The 22,188-nt window shown below is 46.9% G+C and overlaps 1 protein-coding gene across 1 annotated transcript in view; it reads left to right on the top strand.

The window, feature by feature from the left end:
* LOC112238525 (inaD-like protein) overlaps positions 1 to 22,188 on the top strand; it is a gene marked incomplete at its 3' end in the record, with an annotated part of 94,182 nt that overhangs the window by 31,745 nt on the left and 40,249 nt on the right. The window contains 6 exon segments of the mRNA XM_042322985.1: positions 1,496 to 1,575; positions 2,462 to 2,518; positions 6,569 to 6,703; positions 11,349 to 11,525; positions 11,676 to 11,747; positions 11,983 to 12,198. Coding sequence (XP_042178919.1) covers positions 1,496 to 1,575; positions 2,462 to 2,518; positions 6,569 to 6,703; positions 11,349 to 11,525; positions 11,676 to 11,747; positions 11,983 to 12,198 — 737 coding nt within the window.

Raw genomic sequence — 22,188 nt, 5'->3', positions numbered from 1 at the left:
GCTCCACCGTCCACCCTGACTCCACCGTCCACCCTGACTCCACCGTCCACCCTGGCTCCACCGTCCACCCTGACTCCCACGTCCACCCTGACTCCACCGTCCACCCTGACTCCACCCTGGCTCCCACGTCCACCCTGGCTCCCACGTCCACCCTGGCTCCCACGTCCACCCTGACTCCACCCTGACTCCCACGCCCACCCTGACTCCACCCTGGCTCCACCGTCCACCCTGGCTCCACCGTCCACCCTGGCTCCCACGTCCACCCTGACTCCCACGCCCACCCTGACTCCACCCTGGCTCCACCGTCCACCCTGGCTCCCACGTCCACCCTGACTCCACCGTCCACCCTGACTCCACCCTGGCTCCCACGTCCAGCTGTTCTCTTTCTTTCTCTCTTGCCTCTCTCTTCCTTCCCTCTATTTTTCTTTGCTAACTGACTGAAATGTATTGTAAATATTTAGGGTGTGTATTATATTCATCAGGGATGCCCATTAGCTGTTGCCAAGGCAGCTACTCTTCCTGCGGTCCGAACACATTAAGGCACTTGCGTCACTTCCAACTTTGTGGCAACAGTTTGTGGTGGGTATGTGTGTTCGTGCGTGTCCTCCGCCTGGCCCACAGATGTTCCTTCCTCCTTGACATCCCAAAACCATGTATTAGGCTATTTATTCAGTGAAACATTGGAGAGGAATTGCTCAGCGGCGAGTGGTTAGCCATGTTAATTAATCAGGTACAGTACTGGAGCTCATGTCACAAGCCTTTGGGTTTTTACACACCGGGGCTGACAGAAAGCGAGAGAGACACACACACACCATGTAGGACTCAAACGGTTCCATGTGTGTTGGGAGTGGTTGTGGTCAGTCCAAGGGAGCTAGCTCTGAGGAGTTTCTCTTTACATCTTTACACTGGTAATGAACACGCAGCGTAAAATAATTCCTCCTCCATGTCCTGCTGCTGATTTTCCCCCAGGTTCACTGTAAAAAGTCCTACAGTACAGTTGTGGGGAGCCGAACTCATGTCTGTCTCATTACTTCCTGGATCACAAGCAGCAATCTTGTTACCCTGTCAGTGTCCCAGGGTTGACTTCTCACTCAGTTAAGCTTAAAGGGAAATTCTGCCACCAGGATCTGCGTAGACTATGTGAAAACAGCAGGTTTCTATAGTCTGTGGTTAAAAATACTGTATAATAAGAATGGTCCTAAAAAAAATGCTTCTCTGTGACAGGTAGGATTAAAAGTAAAAAACAATGATTTCTTAGCCCAAACAAGGTTTTTTTTGTTTGAACTTTTGCTGTTTTCTACAAAATGTAAATGTGCCGTTTTCACATATGTTGATGCTGGTATTGTGCCGGGGATGATGACAGTGAGGTTGTAAAGTGGTGTAATTGCCCTTAACAGCGAAGTTCCATTCAAAATACAATTGAACATGTTTTGTGTCGTTCCTCACGTCCCAGATTTATTAACATGTGCATTGACACTGTCCTTTTGTCTTACAGGTGTGGAAGAGATATCTCTGTCTGAGCTGGAGCTGAAGGACAAATGGGAGCAGTCTCTGGGGCCACAGTACGATGTTCTGGTGAGATTCTAACTGACAGCAGGAAATGAACATATGGACAGAATACCAACACACCATAGACAAGCTCAGAGAAATCAGTCATGTCAATCAGTAACAGTTTGATTTGATATCAAGCGAGGTTTGATCATCCCATAGGGAAGGAATTATATAATTAAGCAATAAGCTACGAGGGGTTGTGGTATATGGCCAAATAAACCACAGCTAACATGCTGACCAGACCGCTCGCACACCCGATATCACACGCATGTTGATTTTGTCCACCCACACCAGACGTGATCAAGACCCATGTTGCTATATCAAAATAAACTCTGAACCAACTTTATTCATTTCCGTCAATTTAGCTAGCTAGCTTGCTGTTGCTAACTAATTTGTCGTGGGATATAAACATTGCATTGTTATTTTACCTGAAATGCACAGGCCAGAAATGCACAAGGTAAACCGAGCTTGTTTTTCTAGTAATCTTTCTTCCTTCAGGCTTCTTGGAATTTTATATGATGGTTGCAACCAACTTTAAGGTGCATCACCACCACCAACTGGACTGGAGTGTAAACCTTAGTTCATCTTTCAATCACCCACGTGGGTATATGCTCCTAAAATACAATGAGATCAGTGTGGGTGCAATGATTGAATAACATGTATGTGTACATTCATTTTGCCATGCCTATGTACGCGTCAGCATGTAAGGGCTGTTCTTGATGCGGATACAGCCCGTTGCTGTGGTATATTGGCCATATACCACAAACCCCCAAGGTGTTATAATTCCTATTATCAACTGGTTACCAATGTAATTAGAACAGTAAAAATAAATGTTTTGTCAGCCAATCAGCATTCAGGGCTCAAACCACCCAGTTTATAATGACCATTGTTTGTGTGTTTTCCCTCCCAGGTTGTTGAACTGGACCCTGTTATTGAAGATGATGCTGAATTACAGAATTACTCCAAGGTGACCACCAGTTAAAATCAAATATTGGAGCTTAATGCTTATGCCACACAGTTCCCTTTGACAAAACCACCCCAGTTATCACAGGGATGTTACAGAATGGCGCCGGAGGGGGATGGCTGCCATTTACAGGCTCCCAACCAACTGTGCTATTTTGTGTGTTTTCTCACATTGTTTGTAACTTATTTTGTACATAATGTTGCTGCTACCGTCTCTTATGACCGAGAAGAGCTTCTGGACATCAGAACGGCGATTACTCACCTCGAACTGGATGAAGATTTTTCCCTTTAATGAGTCTAAAGCAAAGGACATACTGTTTCTCCAAGACCAGGCCCAAATCCCCATCATTCGCATGAAGAACAGGAGGTACAGGGGGTGGAGTTCGATGTGCCTTGTGAAAATTCGTTGGTGAGTGGGTAAGAATAAACTGGATGAGGTCCGTTCGAGACTATCCTACCAGCACATTAAAACTGTGATATCTGATGTTTCGCCAAGTCGTGGCTGAACGACGATACGGATAATATGGCTGGGTTTTCCTGTCAGGACAGAACGGCTACGTCCGGTAAGACGAGGTGTGTCTATTTGTCAATAACAGCTGGTGCGCGATGTCTAATATTAATCCTTGAGGTATTGCTTGCCTGAGGTAGAGTACCTCATGATAAGCTCGGTTTGTCATTTTTTCTTAAAACAAAACCACTATTCATTAAATACGAATACCGAACTTGTTTTTGCGTTGATGCCACGAAGTGGTTAGCTTTTAACAGCTAGGACCGCTATTTTTTTGTCCCAGAATCCTGCTTAACAGACAGGTTAAAGCCTGCTTGACAGAGACGCTACGCTGCCATCAAACTAACGATGAGTTTTCCATTGGAGCCCTCTTTGTCTGGAGAAATAAATGAACGGTTCCTGAGCTGTATCTACTACGCTTTGTTTCGGGACAAACCGGATCACTCAGAGTTCCGATGTGGCAATTGTTTGCCGAGGATTATAGGCTTGAGGTGGCTTCCTTTGATCACGCAGATCGCCAGCTTACGTAAGAAACTGGGGGAAACGCAGAGTGGAACATTTACATTTTCTGCGCTGGTGGCTGGACTGCGTTCGCGCATGTCGGATGTAAACAACAAATATTTTGGCCGTCCTGGATCTTCCTGCACCTTCATTGCTGGGGGTGCCTGTGTCTTGTCGGCCGCAGTGCCTACTACTACGATTTTGAAGTCGATATCGCCAACCTTCCGTCCCTGCTCTGGATCTCCATCTGACGCAGGACTGCGCCAGGAGAAATGGGCTCAAGTTATCCTTCTTCCTGCCCGTCCATAAAGGGTTCTCTGAATTCTGTAAAGCAAGGGTGTGGGCTGATTTCCTTGTCATTCTTGCCAGCTGTGATTTTGGGCAGCTCCATGGTAAGGATTGTGACTGTTTTTGCACCAGGAACAATGTCCTATCCCGGAGCTTGAGTAAAGGACGTGGGTTTTAATGACATGAAGGGTAGCTCTGAACAGTTGAAACTGGATTTTAAAGAGCCGATTGACTCTGCTAGACCCATCTGGCCCTGTTCCCTCTCTGAATCATGGCATTAAATGCTTAAGCAGGATTATTTATCTTCACAACTGGCTATGTGATTACTGCAGCTCAATGGGTATAACTTTTGTTGACAATTTCAATACCTTTTGGAAACAAAACACGTTTTATAAGGAGGATGGGATCCACCCAAATCATTTGGGTTCCTGGATCCTTTCACAGCATTGTAAGGCTGCATTGAGGCAATGATTTATCGTTGATCCCTACCTTTGTGATGTGGAGTTGTCATAATCCGTCAGCAAATGTACATTACACCAGAGGCGTTGGTAGACACAATCTTCCCAGTAACGCAATGAAAACAAGTAAGCATCCCCGAAGAAAAGTGCTCACAATAGCCCACTTTAACATAAGAGGCTTAAGAAACAAGGTTCATGAAATCAGTAATTTGCTAGACTTCAGTGTGGCTTTTGACATTATCGAGCATAGTCTGCTGCTGGAAAAATGTATGTGTAGGCTTTACACCCTCTGCAATATTGTGGATAAAGAGTTACCTGTCTAACAGAACACAGATGATGCTATTTAATAGAACATCAGTTATTCCCCAGGGCAGCTGTCTAGGCCCCTTACTTTTTTCAATCTTTACTAATGACATGCCACTGGCTTTGAGCATTATTTCAAATCAAATCAAACTTTATTTGTCACATGCGCCGAATACGGGATGTGTAGACTTTCCCGTGAAATGCTTACTTGCAATCCCTTAACCAACAGTGCAGTTCAATAAAGAATTAAGAAAATATTTACCAAATAAACTAAAGTAAAAATAAAAAGTAACACAATAAAATAACAGTAATGAGGCTGTATACAGGGGATACTGGTACCGAGTCAATGTGCGGGGGTACAGGTTAGTCAAGGTAATTTTTACAGTTAGGTAGGGGTGAAGAGACTATGCATAGATAATAAACAGATTGATTTGGGACAAATCATTCACTAAACCCTAAAATCAATTAAATCTTGTAATAAATCATGTGGAATTTATTTTACTTTATTTCACCTTTATTTAACCAGGTAGGCAAGTTGAGAACAAGTTCTCATTTACTATTGCGACCTGGCCAAGATAAAGCAAAGCAGTTCAACACATACAACAACACAGAGTTACACATGGAGTAAAACAAACATACAGTAGAAAAATAAGTCTATATATAATGTAAGCAAATGAGGTGAGATAAGGGAGGTAAAGGCAAAAAAAAGGCCATGGTGGCAAAGTAAATACAATATAGCAAGTAAAACATGAATGGTAGATTTGCAGTGGAAGAATGTGCGATAATGTAGAGAGAAATAATGGGGTGCAAAGGAGCAAAATAAATAAATAAATACAGTATGGGGAGAGGTAGTTGTTTGGACTAAATTATAGATGGGCTATGTACAGGTGCAGTAATCTGTGAGCTGCTCTGACAGCTGGTGCTTAAAGCTAGTGAGGGAGATTGAATTGAGTTGAGGTGACTAAACAGCTTGGAGTAACCCTGGATTGTAAACTGTCATGGTCAAAGCATATTGATACAACAGTAGCTAAGATGGGGAGAAGTCTGGCCATAATAAAGCGCTGCTCTACCTTCTTAACAGCACTATCAACAAGGCAGGTCCTACAGGTCCTAGTTTTGTCATACCTGGACTACTGTACAGTCATGGGGTCAGGTGCCACAAAAAGGGACTTAGGAAAATTGCAATTGGTTCAGAACAGGGCAGCACGGCTGGTCCTTGGATGTACACAGAGAGTTAACATTAATTATATGCATGTCAATCTCTCCTGGCTCAAAGTGGAGGAGAGATTGACTTCACCACTACTTGTATTTATGAGAGGTATTGACATGTTGAACGCACCGAGCTGTCTGTCTAAAATACTGGCACACAGCACGGACACCTGTGCATACCCCACAAGACATACATCTTCACAGTCCCCAAGAACAGACTATGGGAGACCCACAGTACTACAGAGCCATGACCACATTAAGTAACTGATGCAAGTAGTAAAATTAGATTTAAAAAACATATAACAAACACCTTATGGAACAGCGGGGACTGTGAAGCAACACAAACATAGGCACACACGTATGCATGGATTTTGTATTGTAGATATATGGTAGTGGTGGAGTAGGGGCCTGAGGGCACACAGTGTGTTGTGAAATCTGTGAATTTATTGTAATGTTTTTAAAATAGTTTTTACACTGCTGCTACTCACTTTTTATTATCTATGCATAGTCACTTTACCCCCACCTACATGTACAAATTACCTCGACTTTTACCCCCTGCACACTGACTCGGTATATAGCCTCGGTATTGTTATTTTATTGTGTTACAATTTTTATAAAATTGTACTTTCATTTATTTAGTAAATATTTTCTTAACCAACAATGCAGTTCAAGAAATAGAGTTAAGGGCTTGTAAGTAAGCATTTCACAGTAAGGTTTACTACACCTGTTGTTGTATTCGGCGCATTTGATTAGATGATAAAATATTCTATTCTTTTTTTAATCCTAGCTGCTACCCATCCACACCATGCGTCTGGGGGTGGAGTTGGACTCGTTTGACGGCCACCACTACATCTCCTCTGTGGCCCCAGGAGGCCCTGTGGCCAAACACGGCCTCCTGAGACCAGAGGACGAACTACTAGAGGTACTGGACAGGCATCGAAACAACAACACACCACACAACACACACACAACATTTTCCTTGTCTAAAGGCATACAAAGTAACCAAACCATGACATTTAAAAATAGATGGGATGTAGCACAAAGATCAGGAAGTGATAGAAAACCCGTGATCTGTCAGTCATAATGCACTGGTTATACATGCAGGCTTTACCTGGCAGAACCTCAAGATTATGGTAGCACACATCTAATGTGTCATAACTTCAAATAATTTCCTAGTATTTTTTGTTCCCTATCACCTTGAGCCTGTCCAATAACCTTGGTGGTCAGGTGATGTCCCTGGCTCCAGTTCAGATGTAGCTGTGACTAGAGGGGGTTAGTTAGACCCGTGTCTAATGTACACTACAGGGGAACTCTGTGCTGTTGTATTTTCTGTTGTTCATTGGGCTTTTGCATTATAGGTGTGTGTGTTTGTCTATATGAGTGTGTGGTTGGGGGAGTGTGTGTGTGTGTGTTTGTCTATATGAGTGTGTGGTTGGGGAGTGTGTATGTGTGGGTACATACTCCTGTGAAGAGGGGTTAGCAGGCTAACCGAGGCCTTCTGTACGTCAGACCCCTGCCTCCCTCGCCCCCTCTGTGCCACCCCCTGCGCACCCCTACCCCTCTTCCTGCCCGCTCCCCTCCCTGGCATGGCTTGGTGCAGATTCACCACTGTGCCCTCAACCTGTTGCTGTTGGCAGTCGTGGCAGAAGCAACCACCATAGTACTGTGGCACAGGACAGGAATACTCTGTGAGAGGAGGAGAGTAGAGGAGAGCGAGGAGAGGAGGGAGGCTAGTTTTTAGAGCTCCAAATGTATCGCTAGATTCAAGTTTTAAATGCCCAAAGGTATAGCTCAATTTTATGTCAGGCTTCGTCACATCCCCAACCCTGCATACTAGTACACACGCATTTTTCTGAGCCGCAGTCTCCCGGTAAGATGGCAGGCCCCTAAACCTTAGTAGAGGTGGCCAGGTCTCACCTACATCTCTGGGCAGATGGCACAGAGCAGCCAGCGTCAGCTGGGCTCTCCAGATGCTCCTGCACAACCCACTCCATTAAACAGCAATCAAGAGGCCCAGCGGCTCCCTGAGTCCCCTCACTGAGAATAGGGCTATACCACTGGGTTGGCCCCTCTGATCTCACACACACGCGCACACACACATGCATGATCACGAGCACACACACACAAGGCGCGTGTACAGGCGCACACACGGGCGCAAGTACCAACACACACCCTCCTGCGGGCTACTATATCTCTCTTGGTTCACTTCATTAACAGTAAGAGAACCTTTGGGATTTGTTGAAGTCACAAATTGACTCCATTAGCTTCTGATGTCTTACACTACATGACCAGAAGTATGTGGACACCTGCTCGTCGAACATCTCATTCCAAAATCATGGGCATTAACATGGAGTTGGTCCCACCCTTTGCTGCTATAACAGCCTCTACTCTTCTGGGATGCCTTTCCACTAGATGTTGGAACATTGCTGCGGAGACTTGTTTCCATTCAGCGACAAGAGCATTAGTGAGGTCGGACACTGATGTTGCGCGATTAGGCCTGGCTTGCAGTCGGCATTCCAATTCATCCGAAAGGTCTTCGATGGGGTTGAGGGGAGGGCTCTCTGCAGACCAATCAAGTTCTTCCACACCGATCTCGACAAAACATTTCTGTATGGACCTTGCTTTGTGCATGGGGGCATTGTCATGCTGAAAGGGGAAAGGGCCTTCCCCAAACAATTGTCACAAAGTTGGAAACACAGAATTGTCTAGAATGTCATTGTATGCTGTAGCGTTAAGATTTCCCTTCACTGGAACTAAGGGGCCTAGCCCGAACCATGAAAAACAGCACCAGACCATTATTCCTCCTACACCAAACTTTACAGTTGGCACTATGCATTGGGGCAGGTAGTGTTCTCCTGGAATCCGCCAAATTTGTCCATCAGACTGCCAGATGGCTCCAGAGAATGCGTTTCCGCTGCTCCAGAGTCCAATGGTGGCAAACTTTACACCACTACAGCCGACACTTGTTATTGCGCTTGGTGATGTTAGGCTTGTGTATCTGCTCGGCCATGGCAATCCATTTCATGAAGCTCCCAACTAACAGTTATTGTGCTGACATTGTGTCCAGAAGCCATTTGGAATTCGGCAGGGAGGACAGACTATTCTTACACTCTTCAGCACTCACCGGCCCCGTTCTGTGAGCTTGTGTAGTCCACCAGTTCACGGCTAGCCATGGTTTCTCCTAGACGTTTCCACTTCACAATAACAGCACTCACCGGCCCCGTTCTGTGAGCTTGTGTAGTCCACCAGTTCACGGCTGAGCCATGGTTTCTCCTAGACGTTTCCACTTCACAATAACAGCACTCACCGGCCCCGTTCTGTGAGCTTGTGTAGTCCACCAGTTCACGGCTGAGCCATGGTTTCTCCTAGACGTTTCCACTTCACAATAACAGCACTCACCGGTCCGGTTCTGTGAGCTTGTGTAGTCCACCAGTTCACAGCTGAGCCATGGTTTCTCCTAGACATTTCCACTTCACAATAACAGCACTCACCGGTCCGGTTCTGTGAGCTTGTGTAGTCCACCAGTTCACGGCTGAGCCATGGTTTCTCCTAGACGTTTCCACTTCACAATAACAGCACTCACCGGTCCGGTTCTGTGAGCTTGTGTAGTCCACCAGTTCACGGCTGAGCCATGGTTTCTCCTAGACGTTTCCACTTCACAATAACAGCACTCACCGGTCCCGTTCTGTGACTCACCGGTCCTGTTCTGTGAGCTTGTGTAGTCCACCAGTTCACGGCTGAGCCATGGTTTCTCCTAGACGTTTCCACTTCACAATAACAGCACTCACCGGTCCCGTTCTGTGAGCTTGTGTAGTCCACCAGTTCACGGCTGAGCCATGGTTTCTCCTAGACGTTTCCACTTCACAATAACAGCACTCACCGGTCCGGTTCTGTGAGCTTGTGTAGTCCACCAGTTCACGGCTGAGCCATGGTTTCTCCTAGACGTTTCCACTTCACAATAACAGCACTTACAGTGGACAGGGGAAAGTCTAGAAAGGCAGAAATGTGACGAACTGACTTGTTGGTAAGGGGCCATCCTATTACGGTGCCACGTTGAAAGTCACTGATCTATTCAGTAAGGACATTCTACTGCCAATGTTTTCTATGGAGATTGCATGGCTGTGTGCTCAATTTTTATACACCTGTTAGCAATGGGTGTAGCTGAAATCATCAAATCAAATCAAATTTATTTATATAGCCCTTCGTACATCAGCTGATATCTCAGTGCTGTACAGAAACCCAGCCTAAAACCCCAAACAGCAAGCAATGCAGGTGTAGAAGCACGGTGGCTAGGAAAAACTCCCTAGAAAGGCCAAAACCTAGGAAGAAACCTAGAGAGGAACCAGGCTATGTGGGGTGGCCAGTCCTCTTCTGGCTGTGCCTGTGGAGATTATAACAGAACATGGCCAAGATGTTCAAATGTTCATAAATGACCAGCATGGTCCAATAATAATAAGGCAGAACAGTTGAAACTGGAGCAGCAGCATAGCATGGGGACAGCAAGGAGTCATCATGTCAGGTAGTCCTGGGGCATGGTCCTAGGGCTCAGGTCCTCCGAGAGAGAGAAAGAAAGAGAGAATTGGAGAGAGCACACTTAAATTCACACAGGACACCGAATAGGACAGGAGAAGTACTCCAGATATAACAAACTGACCCTAGCCCCCCAACACAAACTACTGCAGCATAAATACTGGAGGCTGAGACAGGAGGGGTCAGGAGACACTGTGGCCCCATCCGAGGACACCCCCGGACAGGGCCAAACAGGAAGGATATAACCCCACCCACTTTGCCAAAGCACAGCCCCCACACCACTAGAGGGAAATAGCCGTATCCTCTAATTTGAAGGGGTGTCCACATTCTGTTGTATATATGGTACCAGTCAAAAGTTTGGACACACCTTCTCATTCAAGGTTTTTTGTTTATTTCTACATTGTAGAATAATAATGAAGACACTATGAAATAACACATGGAATCATGTAGTAACCAAAAAAGTGATAAACCTATCAAAATATATTTTAGATTCTTCAAAGTAGCCACCCTTTGCCTTGATGACAGCTTTGCACACTGTTGGCTTTCTCTCATCCTAGACCTCCTTCAAGACTGTTGGAAAAACATTCCAGGTGAAGCTGGTTGAGAGAATGCCAAGAGTGTGCAAAGCTTCCATCAAGGCAAAGGGTGGCTAAAATCTAAAATATATTTGGATTTGTTTAACACTTTTTTGGTTACTACATGATTCCAAAAGTGTTATTTCATTGTTTAGATGTCTTCACTATTATTCTGTGTGTCCAAACTTTTTGAATTGTACAGTATAGTGTATCTTCCCTTTTTGAAACTGGTCACCAGTGTATTTACTCTAAGTGAATGGTGTGTGTGTGTGTGTGTGTGTGTGTGTGTGTGTGCGCACACTGTGCAGGTGAATGGCCTGCTTTTCTGTGTGTCTGCCTTGTGCAGGAGATAGAGCACCTCTGTGTGTTATTGTGTTTATGATATCCTAAGGGAATTTCCTGTACGCTACATGTGAATTGTGTTTGTCGCTGTACGTGCTTTACTTGTGTCTCTGTCTACAGGTAAACGCGGTGCAGCTTTACGGCAAGTCGAGGCGCGAGGCGGTGGCGTTCCTTCGTGAGGTTCCCCCTCCCTTCACCCTGGTGTGCTGCAGACACCTGACAGAGGAGAACTCAGACTACCAGCATGACCGGGACGATAAGTGGCGCTCGCCCAGCACTGCTGCCAGCCTCTCTGAGGTCAGGACACACATTTAGACAGTCACACACGTGCACATACACACACTCACATATGTAAGCATGCACACGCATGTACACACACACACACCATTCACTTAGAGTAAATACCCTGGTGACCAGTGTATTAAGCCATGCTGCATGTCCTTCTAGATTGAAGCCAAGCTGTCTTCTGTATGGATTAGTCAAGCATACCGCCGAGACCCTACTGGTGACCAGCTTCAGGTATGCTACTCTATAATTTCACTGCAGTGCTGACACTTACTGGACAGCTTACTGTGTGTAACGTAGCCGATGACAGTTGCCAGGTGACAGTCTGTGTTGTAGCATGATGTACTGCAGTACAACACATATCTGTTTTTATCTGGTAAAGATGTTCCGGAATCTAAAATATCCTGTCTTAACCGTGTTCCTTTTTCACCCAGCAGGACCGAGCCACCCTAAGGAGATCTCAGAGGAGGACCGAGCCACCCTAAAGGAGATCTCAGAGGAGGACCGAGCCACCCTAAAGGAGATCTCAGAGGAGGACCGAGCCACCCTAAAGGAGATCTCAGAGGAGGAGCAAGTGCCCACATGGAAGGAAGAGGGAGAGCTGGCTCTGTGGTCCCCAGACATCCAGTTGTTGGAGCTGGAGAAGAGAGAGAGAGGCCTGGGCTTCAGCATACAAGACTACCAGGTAGGGAGAGAGAGGCCTGGGCTTGAGCATCCTAGACTACCAGGTAGGGAGAGAGAGGCCTGGGCTTCAGCATCCTAGACTACCAGGATAGGGAGAGAGAGGCCTGGGCTTCAGCATCCTAGACTACCAGGTAGGGGGAGGGCCTGGGCTTCAGCATTCTAGAATACCAGGTAGGGGGGGGGGGGCTTCAGCAGAGGGAGAGGGAGAGAGGGCCTGGGCTTCAGCATCCTAGACTACCAGGTAGGGAGGGAGAGAGAGAGGCCTGGGCTTCAGCATCCTAGACTACCAGGTAGAGAGAGAGAGAGAGAGGCCTGGGCTTCAGCATCCTAGACTACCAGGTAGGGAGAGAGAGAGGCCTGGGCTTCAGCATCCTAGACTACCAGGTAGGGAGGGAGAGAGAGAGAGGCCTGGGCTTCAGCATCCTAGACTACCAGGTTGTGAGAGAGAGAGAGAGGCCTGGGCTTCAGCATCCTATACTACCAGGTTGGGAGAGAGAGAGGGAGGCCTGGGCTTCAGCATCCTAGACTACCAGGTAGGGAGAGAGAGAGGAGGCCTGGGCTTCAGCATCCTAGACTACCAGGTAGGGAGAGAGAGAGAGAGGCCTGGGCTTCAGCATCCTAGACTACCAGGTAGAGAGAGAGAGAGAGGCCTGGGCTTCAGCATCCTAGACTACCAGGTAGAGAGAGAGAGAGAGAGCCTGGGCTTCAGCATCCTAGACTACCAAGTAGGGAGAGAGAGAGAGAGAGGCCTGGGCTTCAGCATCCTAGACTACCAAGTAGGGAGAGAGAGAGAGAGAGAGGCCTGGGCTTCAGCATCCTAGACTACCAAGTAGGGAGAGAGAGAGAGAGAGGTAGAGAGAGGCCTGGGCTTCAGCATCCTAGACTACCAAGTAGGGAGAGAGAGAGAGAGGCCTGGGCTTCAGCATCCTAGACTACCAGGTAGGGAGAGGGAGGCCTGGGCTTCAGCATCCTAGACTACCAGGGAGAGAGAGAGAGGCCTGGGCTTCAGCATCCTAGACTACCAGGGAGAGAGAGAGAGAGCCTGGGCTTCAGCATCCTAGACTACCAGGTAGGGAGAGAGAGGCCTGGGCTTCAGCATCCTAGACTACCAGGTAGAGAGAGAGAGAGGCCTGGGCTTCAGCATCCTAGACTACCAGGTAGAGAGAGAGAGAGGCCTGGGCTTCAGCATCCTAGACTACCAGGTAGAGAGAGAGAGAGGCCTGGGCTTCAGCATCCTAGACTACCAGGTAGGGAGAGAGAGAGAGGCCTGGGCTTCAGCATCCTAGACTACCAGGTAGGGAGAGAGAGAGGCCTGGGCTTCAGCATCCTAGACTACCAGGTAGGGAGAGAGAGAGCCTGGGCTTCAGCATCCTAGACTACCAGGTAGGGAGAGAGAGAGGCCTGGGCTTCAGCATCCTAGACTACCAGGTAGGGAGAGAGAGAGGGAGGCCTGGGCTTCAGCATCCTAGACTACCAGGTAGAGAAGGAGAGGGAGGCCTGGGCTTCAGCATCCTAGACTACCAGGTAGAGCGAGAGAGAGAGAGGCCTGGGCTTCAGCATCCTAGACTACCAGGTAGAGAGAGAGAGAGAGAGGCCTGGGCTTCAGCATCCTAGACTACCAGGTAGAGAGAGAGAGAGAGAGGCCTGGGCTTCAGCATCCTAGACTACCAAGTAGGGAGAGAGAGAGAGAGAGGCCTGGGCTTCAGCATCCTAGACTACCAAGTAGGGAGAGAGAGAGAGAGAGGCCTGGGCTTCAGCATCCTAGACTACCAAGTAGGGAGAGAGAGAGGCCTGGGCTTCAGCATCCTAGACTACCAGGTAGGGAGAGAGAGAGAGGGAGGCCTGGGCTTCAGCATCCTAGACTACCAGGTAGGGAGAGAGAGAGGCCTGGGCTTCAGCATCCTAGACTACCAGGTAGGGAGAGAGAGAGGGAGGCCTGGGCTTCAGCATCCTAGACTACCAGGTAGAGAAGGAGAGGGAGGCCTGGGCTTCAGCATCCTAGACTACCAGGTAGAGCGAGAGAGAGAGGCCTGGGCTTCAGCATCCTAGACTACCAGTTAGGGAGAGAGAGAGAGAGAGGAGGCCTGGGCTTCAGCATCCTAGACTACCAGGTAGGGAGAGAGAGAGGCCTGGGCTTCAGCATCCTAGACTACCAGGTAGGGAGAGAGAGAGAGGCCTGGGCTTCAGCATCCTAGACTACCAGGTAGAGAGAGAGAGAGCTTCAGCATCCTAGACCTGGGCTTCAGCATCCTACCAGACTACCAGGTAGAGAGGGAGGGAGAGAGAGAGAGAGGCCTGGGCTTCCAGAGAGAGAGAGAGAGGCCTGGGCTTCAGCATCCTAGACTACCAAGTAGGGAGAGAGAGAGAGAGAGGCCTGGGCTTCAGCATCCTAGACTACCAAGTAGGGAGAGAGAGAGAGAGAGGCCTGGGCTTCAGCATCCTAGACTACCAAGTAGGGAGAGAGAGAGAGAGCCTGGGCTTCAGCATCCTAGACTACCAGGTAGAGAGAGAGAGAGAGGCCTGGGCTTCAGCATCCTAGACTACCAGGTAGAGAGAGAGAGAGAGAGAGGCCTGGGCTTCAGCATCCTAGACTACCAAGTAGGGAGAGAGAGAGAGAGAGGCCTGGGCTTCAGCATCCTAGACTACCAAGTAGGGAGAGAGGGAGAGAGAGGCCTGGGCTTCAGCATCCTAGACTACCAAGTAGGGAGAGAGAGAGAGGCCTGGGCTTCAGCATCCTAGACTACCAGGTAGGGAGAGAGAGAGAGGGAGGCCTGGGCTTCAGCATCCTAGACTACCAGGTAGGGAGAGAGAGAGAGCCTGGGCTTCAGCATCCTAGACTACCAGGTAGGAAGAGAGAGGTAGAGAGACCCTGGGCTTCAGCATCCTAGACTACCAGGTAGGGAGAGAGAGAGAGGTAGGGAGCCTGGGCTGGGCCAGCATCCTAGACTACCAGGTAGGGAGAGAGAGAGAGGCCTGGGCTTCAGCATCCTAGACTACCAGGTAGAGAGAGGCCTGGGCTTCAGCATCCTAGACTACCAGGTAGGGAGAGAGAGAGCCCTGGGCTTCAGCATCCTAGACTACCAGGTAGAGAGAGAGAGAGGCCTGGGCTTCAGCATCCTAGACTACCAGGTAGAGAGAGGCCTGGGCTTCAGCATCCTAGACTACCAGGTAGGGAGAGAGAGAGCCCTGGGCTTCAGCATCCTAGACTACCAGGTAGGGAGAGAGAGAGGCCTGGGCTTCAGCATCCTAGACTACCAGGTAGGGAGAGAGAGAGAGAGGCCTGGGCTTCAGCATCCTAGACTACAGGTAGGGAGAGAGAGAGCCTGGGCTTCAGCATCCTAGACTACCAGGTAGGGAGAGAGAGAGAGAGAGAGAGAGAGGGCCTGGGCTTCAGCATCCTAGACTACCAGGTAGGGAGAGAGAGAGAGAGAGGCCTGGGCTTCAGCATCCTAGACTACCAGGTAGGGAGAGAGAGAGGCCTGGGCTTCAGCATCCTAGACTACCAGGTAGGGAGAGAGAGAGAGAGGCCTGGGCTTCAGCATCCTAGACTACCAGGTAGGGAGAGAAAGAGAGAGAGGCCTGGGCTTCAGCATCCTAGACTACCAGGTAGGGAGAGAGAGAAGTTGAAACAGAAGAGGAAAACAAGCGCGTTTTATTGTCGTCCCTCCCTATTTTAGTCTACTTTTCATTTTGGTGCCTAATTAACACGACCCGACCAAAGCCTTCCACCTCGGCAGGTTCTCTTCAGGGATTTGGGGGATGCAACAGGAGGAGGGAAAATAAGCTAATGAAATTCCGCTTGTCTTTTCTCCTATAGTCCGATCGGAAAAGGAAGTGTGCACGACCTTGTCACATGTCATCGAGTAAGGGACAACAAAAGGAAACAGTCTGTAGTTGGGCTTGGCAAGGGGCCGCGGTGTTGCCTGGAGCTGGGCCAATCACACACGTCAGACACCGGCACCCAGCTCCATATCAGTTCATTGTGACTGGAAACTTTTTGCCCCCTTTCTGAATTTCTCTATTTTTGCATATTTTTGATTCTGAATGTTATCAGATCTTCAACCAAAACCTATTAGATAAACGGAACCTGAGTTTACAAATAAAGATAAGTATACTCAATTAAAAAAAAAACATTCTTAATAAATTAAATAAGTATTTCATTGTTGTGTTATTTGTTCACTCAGGTTCCTTTGACCTAATATTAGATTTAGGTTGAAGATCTGGCAAAACATTTGGTATAATTAAAAAAAAAAAATTAAAGTAGAGAAAATTAGAAAGGGGGCAAGTACTTTTCACAGCACTGCATAATAAGGACCCAATCACAGTCAGTATGAAATCACTTTAAATGATCAATGGAGTAGACCTAGGGTACTGTTCAATCAAAATCTGATATCCAGGTATACCAGATAACTAAAAACATTTCAATATAACATTCACCTGCTAACAATACAAACAGAACACTCACCTGCTAACAATACAAACAGAACACTCACCTGCTAACAATACAAACAGAACACTCACCGCTAACAATACAAACAGAACACTCACCTGCTAACAATACAAACAGAACACTCACCTGCTAACAATACAAACAGAACACTCACCCGCTAACAATACAAACAGAACACTCACCTGCTAACAATACAAACCGGACACTCACCCGCTAACAATACAAACAGAACACTCACCTGCTAACAATACAAACCGGACACTCACCTGCTAACAATACAAACAGAACACTCACCTGCTAACAATACAAACAGAACACTCACCCGCTAACAATACAAACAGAACACTCACCTGCTAACAATACAAACAGAACACTCACCCGCTAACAATACAAACAGAACACTCACCCGCTAACAATACAAACAGAACACTCACCTGCTAACAATACAAACAGAACACTCACCCGCTAACAATACAAACAGAACACTCACCCGCTAACAATACAAACAGAACACTCACCCGCTAACAATACAAACAGAACACTCACCCGCTAACAATACAAACAGAACACTCACCCGCTAACAATACAAACAGAACACTCACCCGCTAACAATACAAACAGAACACTCACCCGCTAACAATACAAACAGAACACTCACCCGCTAACAATACAAACAGAACACTCACCCGCTAACAATACAAACAGAACACTCACCCGCTAACAATACAAACAGAACACTCACCCGCTAACAATACAAACAGAACACTCACCCGCTAACAATACAAACAGAACACTCACCCGCTAACAATACAAACAGAACACTCACCCGCTAACAATACAAACAGGACACTCACCCGCTAACAATACAAACAGGACACTCACCCGCTAACAATACAAACAGGACACTCACCCGCTAACAATACAAACAGGACACTCACCCGCTAACAATACAAACAGGACACTCACCCGCTAACAATACAAACAGGACACTCACCCGCTAACAATACAAACAGGACACTCACCCGCTAACAATACAAACAGGACACTCACCCGCTAACAATACAAACAGGACACTCACCCGCTAACAATACAAACAGAACACTCACCCGCTAACAATACAAACAGAACACTCACCCGCTAACAATACAAACAGAACACTCACCCGCTAACAATACAAACAGAACACTCACCCGCTAACAATACAAACAGAACACTCACCCGCTAACAACACAAACAGAACACTCACCCGCTAACAATACAAACAGAACACTCACCCGCTAACAATACAAACAGAACACTCACCCGCTAACAACACAAACAGAACACTCACCCGCTAACAACACAAACAGAACACTCACCCGCTAACAACACAAACAGAACACTCACCCGCTAACAACACAAACAGAACACTCACCCGCTAACAATACAAACAGAACACTCACCCGCTAACAATACAAACAGAACACTCACCCGCTAACAATACAAACAGAACACTCACCCGCTAACAATACAAACAGAACACTCACCCGCTAACAATACAAACAGAACACTCACCCGCTAACAATACAAACAGAACACTCACCCGCTAACAATACAAACAGAACACTCACCCGCTAACAATACAAACAGAACACTCACCCGCTAACAATACAAACAGAACACTCACCCGCTAACAATACAAACAGAACACTCACCCGCTAACAATACAAACAGAACACTCACCCGCTAACAATACAAACAGAACACTCACCCGCTAACAATACAAACAGAACACTCACCCGCTAACAATACAAACAGAACACTCACCCGCTAACAATACAAACAGAACACTCACCCGCTAACAATACAAACAGAACACTCACCCGCTAACAATACAAACAGAACACTCACCCGCTAACAATACAAACAGAACACTCACCCGCTAACAATACAAACAGAACACTCACCCGCTAACAATACAAACAGAACACTCACCCGCTAACAATACAAACAGAACACTCACCCGCTAACAATACAAACAGAACACTCACCCGCTAACAATACAAACAGAACACTCACCCGCTAACAATACAAACAGAACACTCACCCGCTAACAATACAAACAGAACACTCACCCGCTAACAATACAAACAGAACACTCACCCGCTAACAATACAAACAGAACACTCACCCGCTAACAATACAAACAGAACACTCACCCGCTAACAATACAAACAGAACACTCACCCGCTAGCAATACAAACAGGACACTCACCCGCTAACAATACAAACAGGACACTCACCCGCTAACAATACAAACAGGACACTCACCCGCTAACAATACAAACAGGACACTCACCCGCTAACAATACAAACAGGACACTCACCCGCTAACAATACAAACAGAACACTCACCCGCTAACAATACAAACAGAACACTCACCCGCTAGCAATACAAACAGAACACTCACCCGCTAGCAATACAAACAGAACACTCACCCGCTAGCAATACAAACAGGACACTCACCCGCTAACAATACAAACAGGACACTCACCCGCTAACAATACAAACAGGACACTCACCCGCTAACAATACAAACAGAACACTCACCCGCTAACAATACAAACAGAACACTCACCCGCTAACAATACAAACAGAACACTCACCCGCTAACAATACAAACAGAACACTCACCCGCTAACAATACAAACAGAACACTCACCCGCTAACAATACAAACAGAACACTCACCCGCTAACAATACAAACAGAACACTCACCCGCTAGCAATACAAACAGAACACTCACCCGCTAGCAATACAAACAGGACACTCACCCGCTAGCAATACAAACAGGACACTCACCCGCTAACAATACAAACAGAACACTCACCCGCTAACAATACAAACAGAACACTCACCCGCTAACAATACAAACAGAACACTCACCCGCTAACAATACAAACAGAACACTCACCCGCTAACAATACAAACAGAACACTCACCCGCTAACAATACAAACAGAACACTCACCCGCTAACAATACAAACAGAACACTCACCCGCTAACAATACAAACAGAACACTCACCCGCTAACAATACAAACAGAACACTCACCCGCTAACAATACAAACAGGACACTCACCCGCTAACAATACAAACAGGACACTCACCCGCTAGCAATACAAACAGAACACTCACCCGCTAACAATACAAACAGAACACTCACCCGCTAACAATACAAACCGGACACTCACCCGCTAACAATACAAACAGAACACTCACCCGCTAACAATACAAACAGAACACTCACCCGCTAACAATACAAACAGAACACTCACCCGCTAACAATACAAACAGAACACTCACCCGCTAACAATACAAACAGAACACTCCCCGCTAACAGTACAAACAGAACACTCACCCGCTAACAATACAAACAGAACACTCACCCGCTAACAATACAAACAGAACACTCACCCGCTAACAATACAAACAGAACACTCACCCGCTAACAAAACAAACAGAACACTCACCCGCTAACAATACAAACAGAACACTCACCCGCTAACAATACAAACAGAACACTCACCCGCTAACAATACAAACAGAACACTCACCCGCTAACAATACAAACAGGACACTCACCCGCTAGCAATACAAACAGAACACTCACCCAATACAAACAGAACACTAACAATACAAACAGAACACTCACCCGCTAACAATACAAACAGAACACTCACCCGCTAACAATACAAACCGGACACTCACCCGCTAACAAAACAGTGTCTTCATGTTGGCAGCAGAAAGGATGCATTGTTAACCTTTATTTCTTAGTGTTAAAATAAAAGTCACAACAAAAGTTAAGGCTACACATCACCACCTCATAACTATTACCAAGAGTCGTTCAGGAATGAGTGAAGTCAGAAAGAACGAAGTCGCTCACAAATGAACTAAAGGAAGTATCCATAGGACTCCAGTGCCTTCAGAAAGTAGTCATACCTCTCAACTTATTTCACTTATTGGCCTAGTATTTGGTGTCACTATGTACCTCATCGTTGTGATTGTCTAGCTCTTTTTCTCATTGCTTTAGTTTGCAACAAGCTTGAAAACACAAAGACAACTGAAATACGCAGCATTGGAGAAATAGGACATTTAAAAAGTATTATTCATATTGTCCCAATTTCTATCATTTATAGATGGCATTGAACAGATAAGACAAGACACAAGATTAGATGAGAGAGATTCAATGAAGATGGGAAAGACTGTTGTGAACAAATCAGAATTGCAGAGGCTTTATATGAAGGGTTTAATGGATTGTTTGTGAATGTGTTATGGGGCCCCTTGTGTTTAAGAACAACTGTATCCTGGGGCCTTGAATCCTTAAATATAGGCATAGCTTCACCTCGAACACCTCTATTTCTACTCTCTCTCCCTCCTTTCCTATTCCACTCCTCTTCTCCTCCTTCCCTCTCTCCCTCCTCTCCTCCTCCAGCCCTCTCTCCCTCCTTTTGTCCTCCAGCCCACTCTCCCTCCTCTCTTCATCCTCTGTCTATCTCTCCCTCCTCCTCCAGCCCTGTCTCCCTCCTCTCCTCCTCCACCGATCTCTCTCTCTCTCTCTCTCTCTCTCTCTCTCTCTCTCTCTCTCTCTCTCTCTCTCTTCTCTTCTGTCCCTCTTGCCCTCCCCTCCTCCATTCCTCTTTCCCTCCTAATGGAAGTTACGCATCACTGCATATTAATGTAAAGAATGAGGTGTTCACACACTAATTAATATGAATGAGATGGAGCTTTGTACATTGACAACAATAACACAAGTTATATCATAGCAGCACTACATAGTTAGTGTCAGTCTTGCCTTATCACTCCATCTCTTTCTCTTTTGCAGTCTCTCTCCTTCCCTGTTCTCTCTCCCTCTCCTTCCCTGTTCTCTCTCTCTCCCTCTCCTTCCCTGTTCTCTCTCTCTCTCTCTCCCCCTTCCCTGTTCTCTCTCTCTCCTTCCCTGTTCTCTCTCTCTCTCTCTCTCTCTCTCTCTCTCTCCTTCCCTGTTCTCTCTCTCTCTCTCTCTCCTTCCCTGTTCTCTCTCTCTCTCTCCTTCCCTGTTCTCTCTCTCTCTCTCTCCTTCCCTGTTCTCTCTCTCTCTTTCTCCTTCCCTGTTCTCTCTCTCTCTCTCCTTCCCTGTTCTCTCTCTCTCTCTCTCTTCCCTGTTCTCTCTCTCTCTCTCTCTCTCTCTCTCCTTCCCTGTTCTCTCTCTCTCTCTCTCTCTCTCTCTCTCTCTCTCTCTCTCCTTCCCTGTTTTCTCTCTCTCTCTCTCCTTCCCTGTTTTCTCTCTCTCTCTCTCTCCTTACCTGTTTTCTCTCTCTCTCTCTCTCCTTACCTGTTTTCTCTCTCTCTCTCCTGTTCTTACCTGTTTTCTCTCTCTCTCTCTCTCTCCTTACCTGTTTTCTCTCTCTCTCTCTCTCTCTCCTTACCTGTTTTCTCTCTCTCTCTCTCTCTCTCCTTACCTGTTTTCTCTCTCTCTCTCTCTCTCTCTCCTTCCTGTTTTCTCTCTCTCTCTCCTTACC

Source organism: Oncorhynchus tshawytscha, linkage group LG06, assembly GCF_018296145.1.
Source record: "Oncorhynchus tshawytscha isolate Ot180627B linkage group LG06, Otsh_v2.0, whole genome shotgun sequence".
Taxonomy (NCBI): domain Eukaryota; kingdom Metazoa; phylum Chordata; class Actinopteri; order Salmoniformes; family Salmonidae; genus Oncorhynchus; species Oncorhynchus tshawytscha.
The sequence above is the reverse complement of the archived record's forward strand: the minus strand, read 5'-3'. Positions and strand labels throughout refer to the sequence as shown.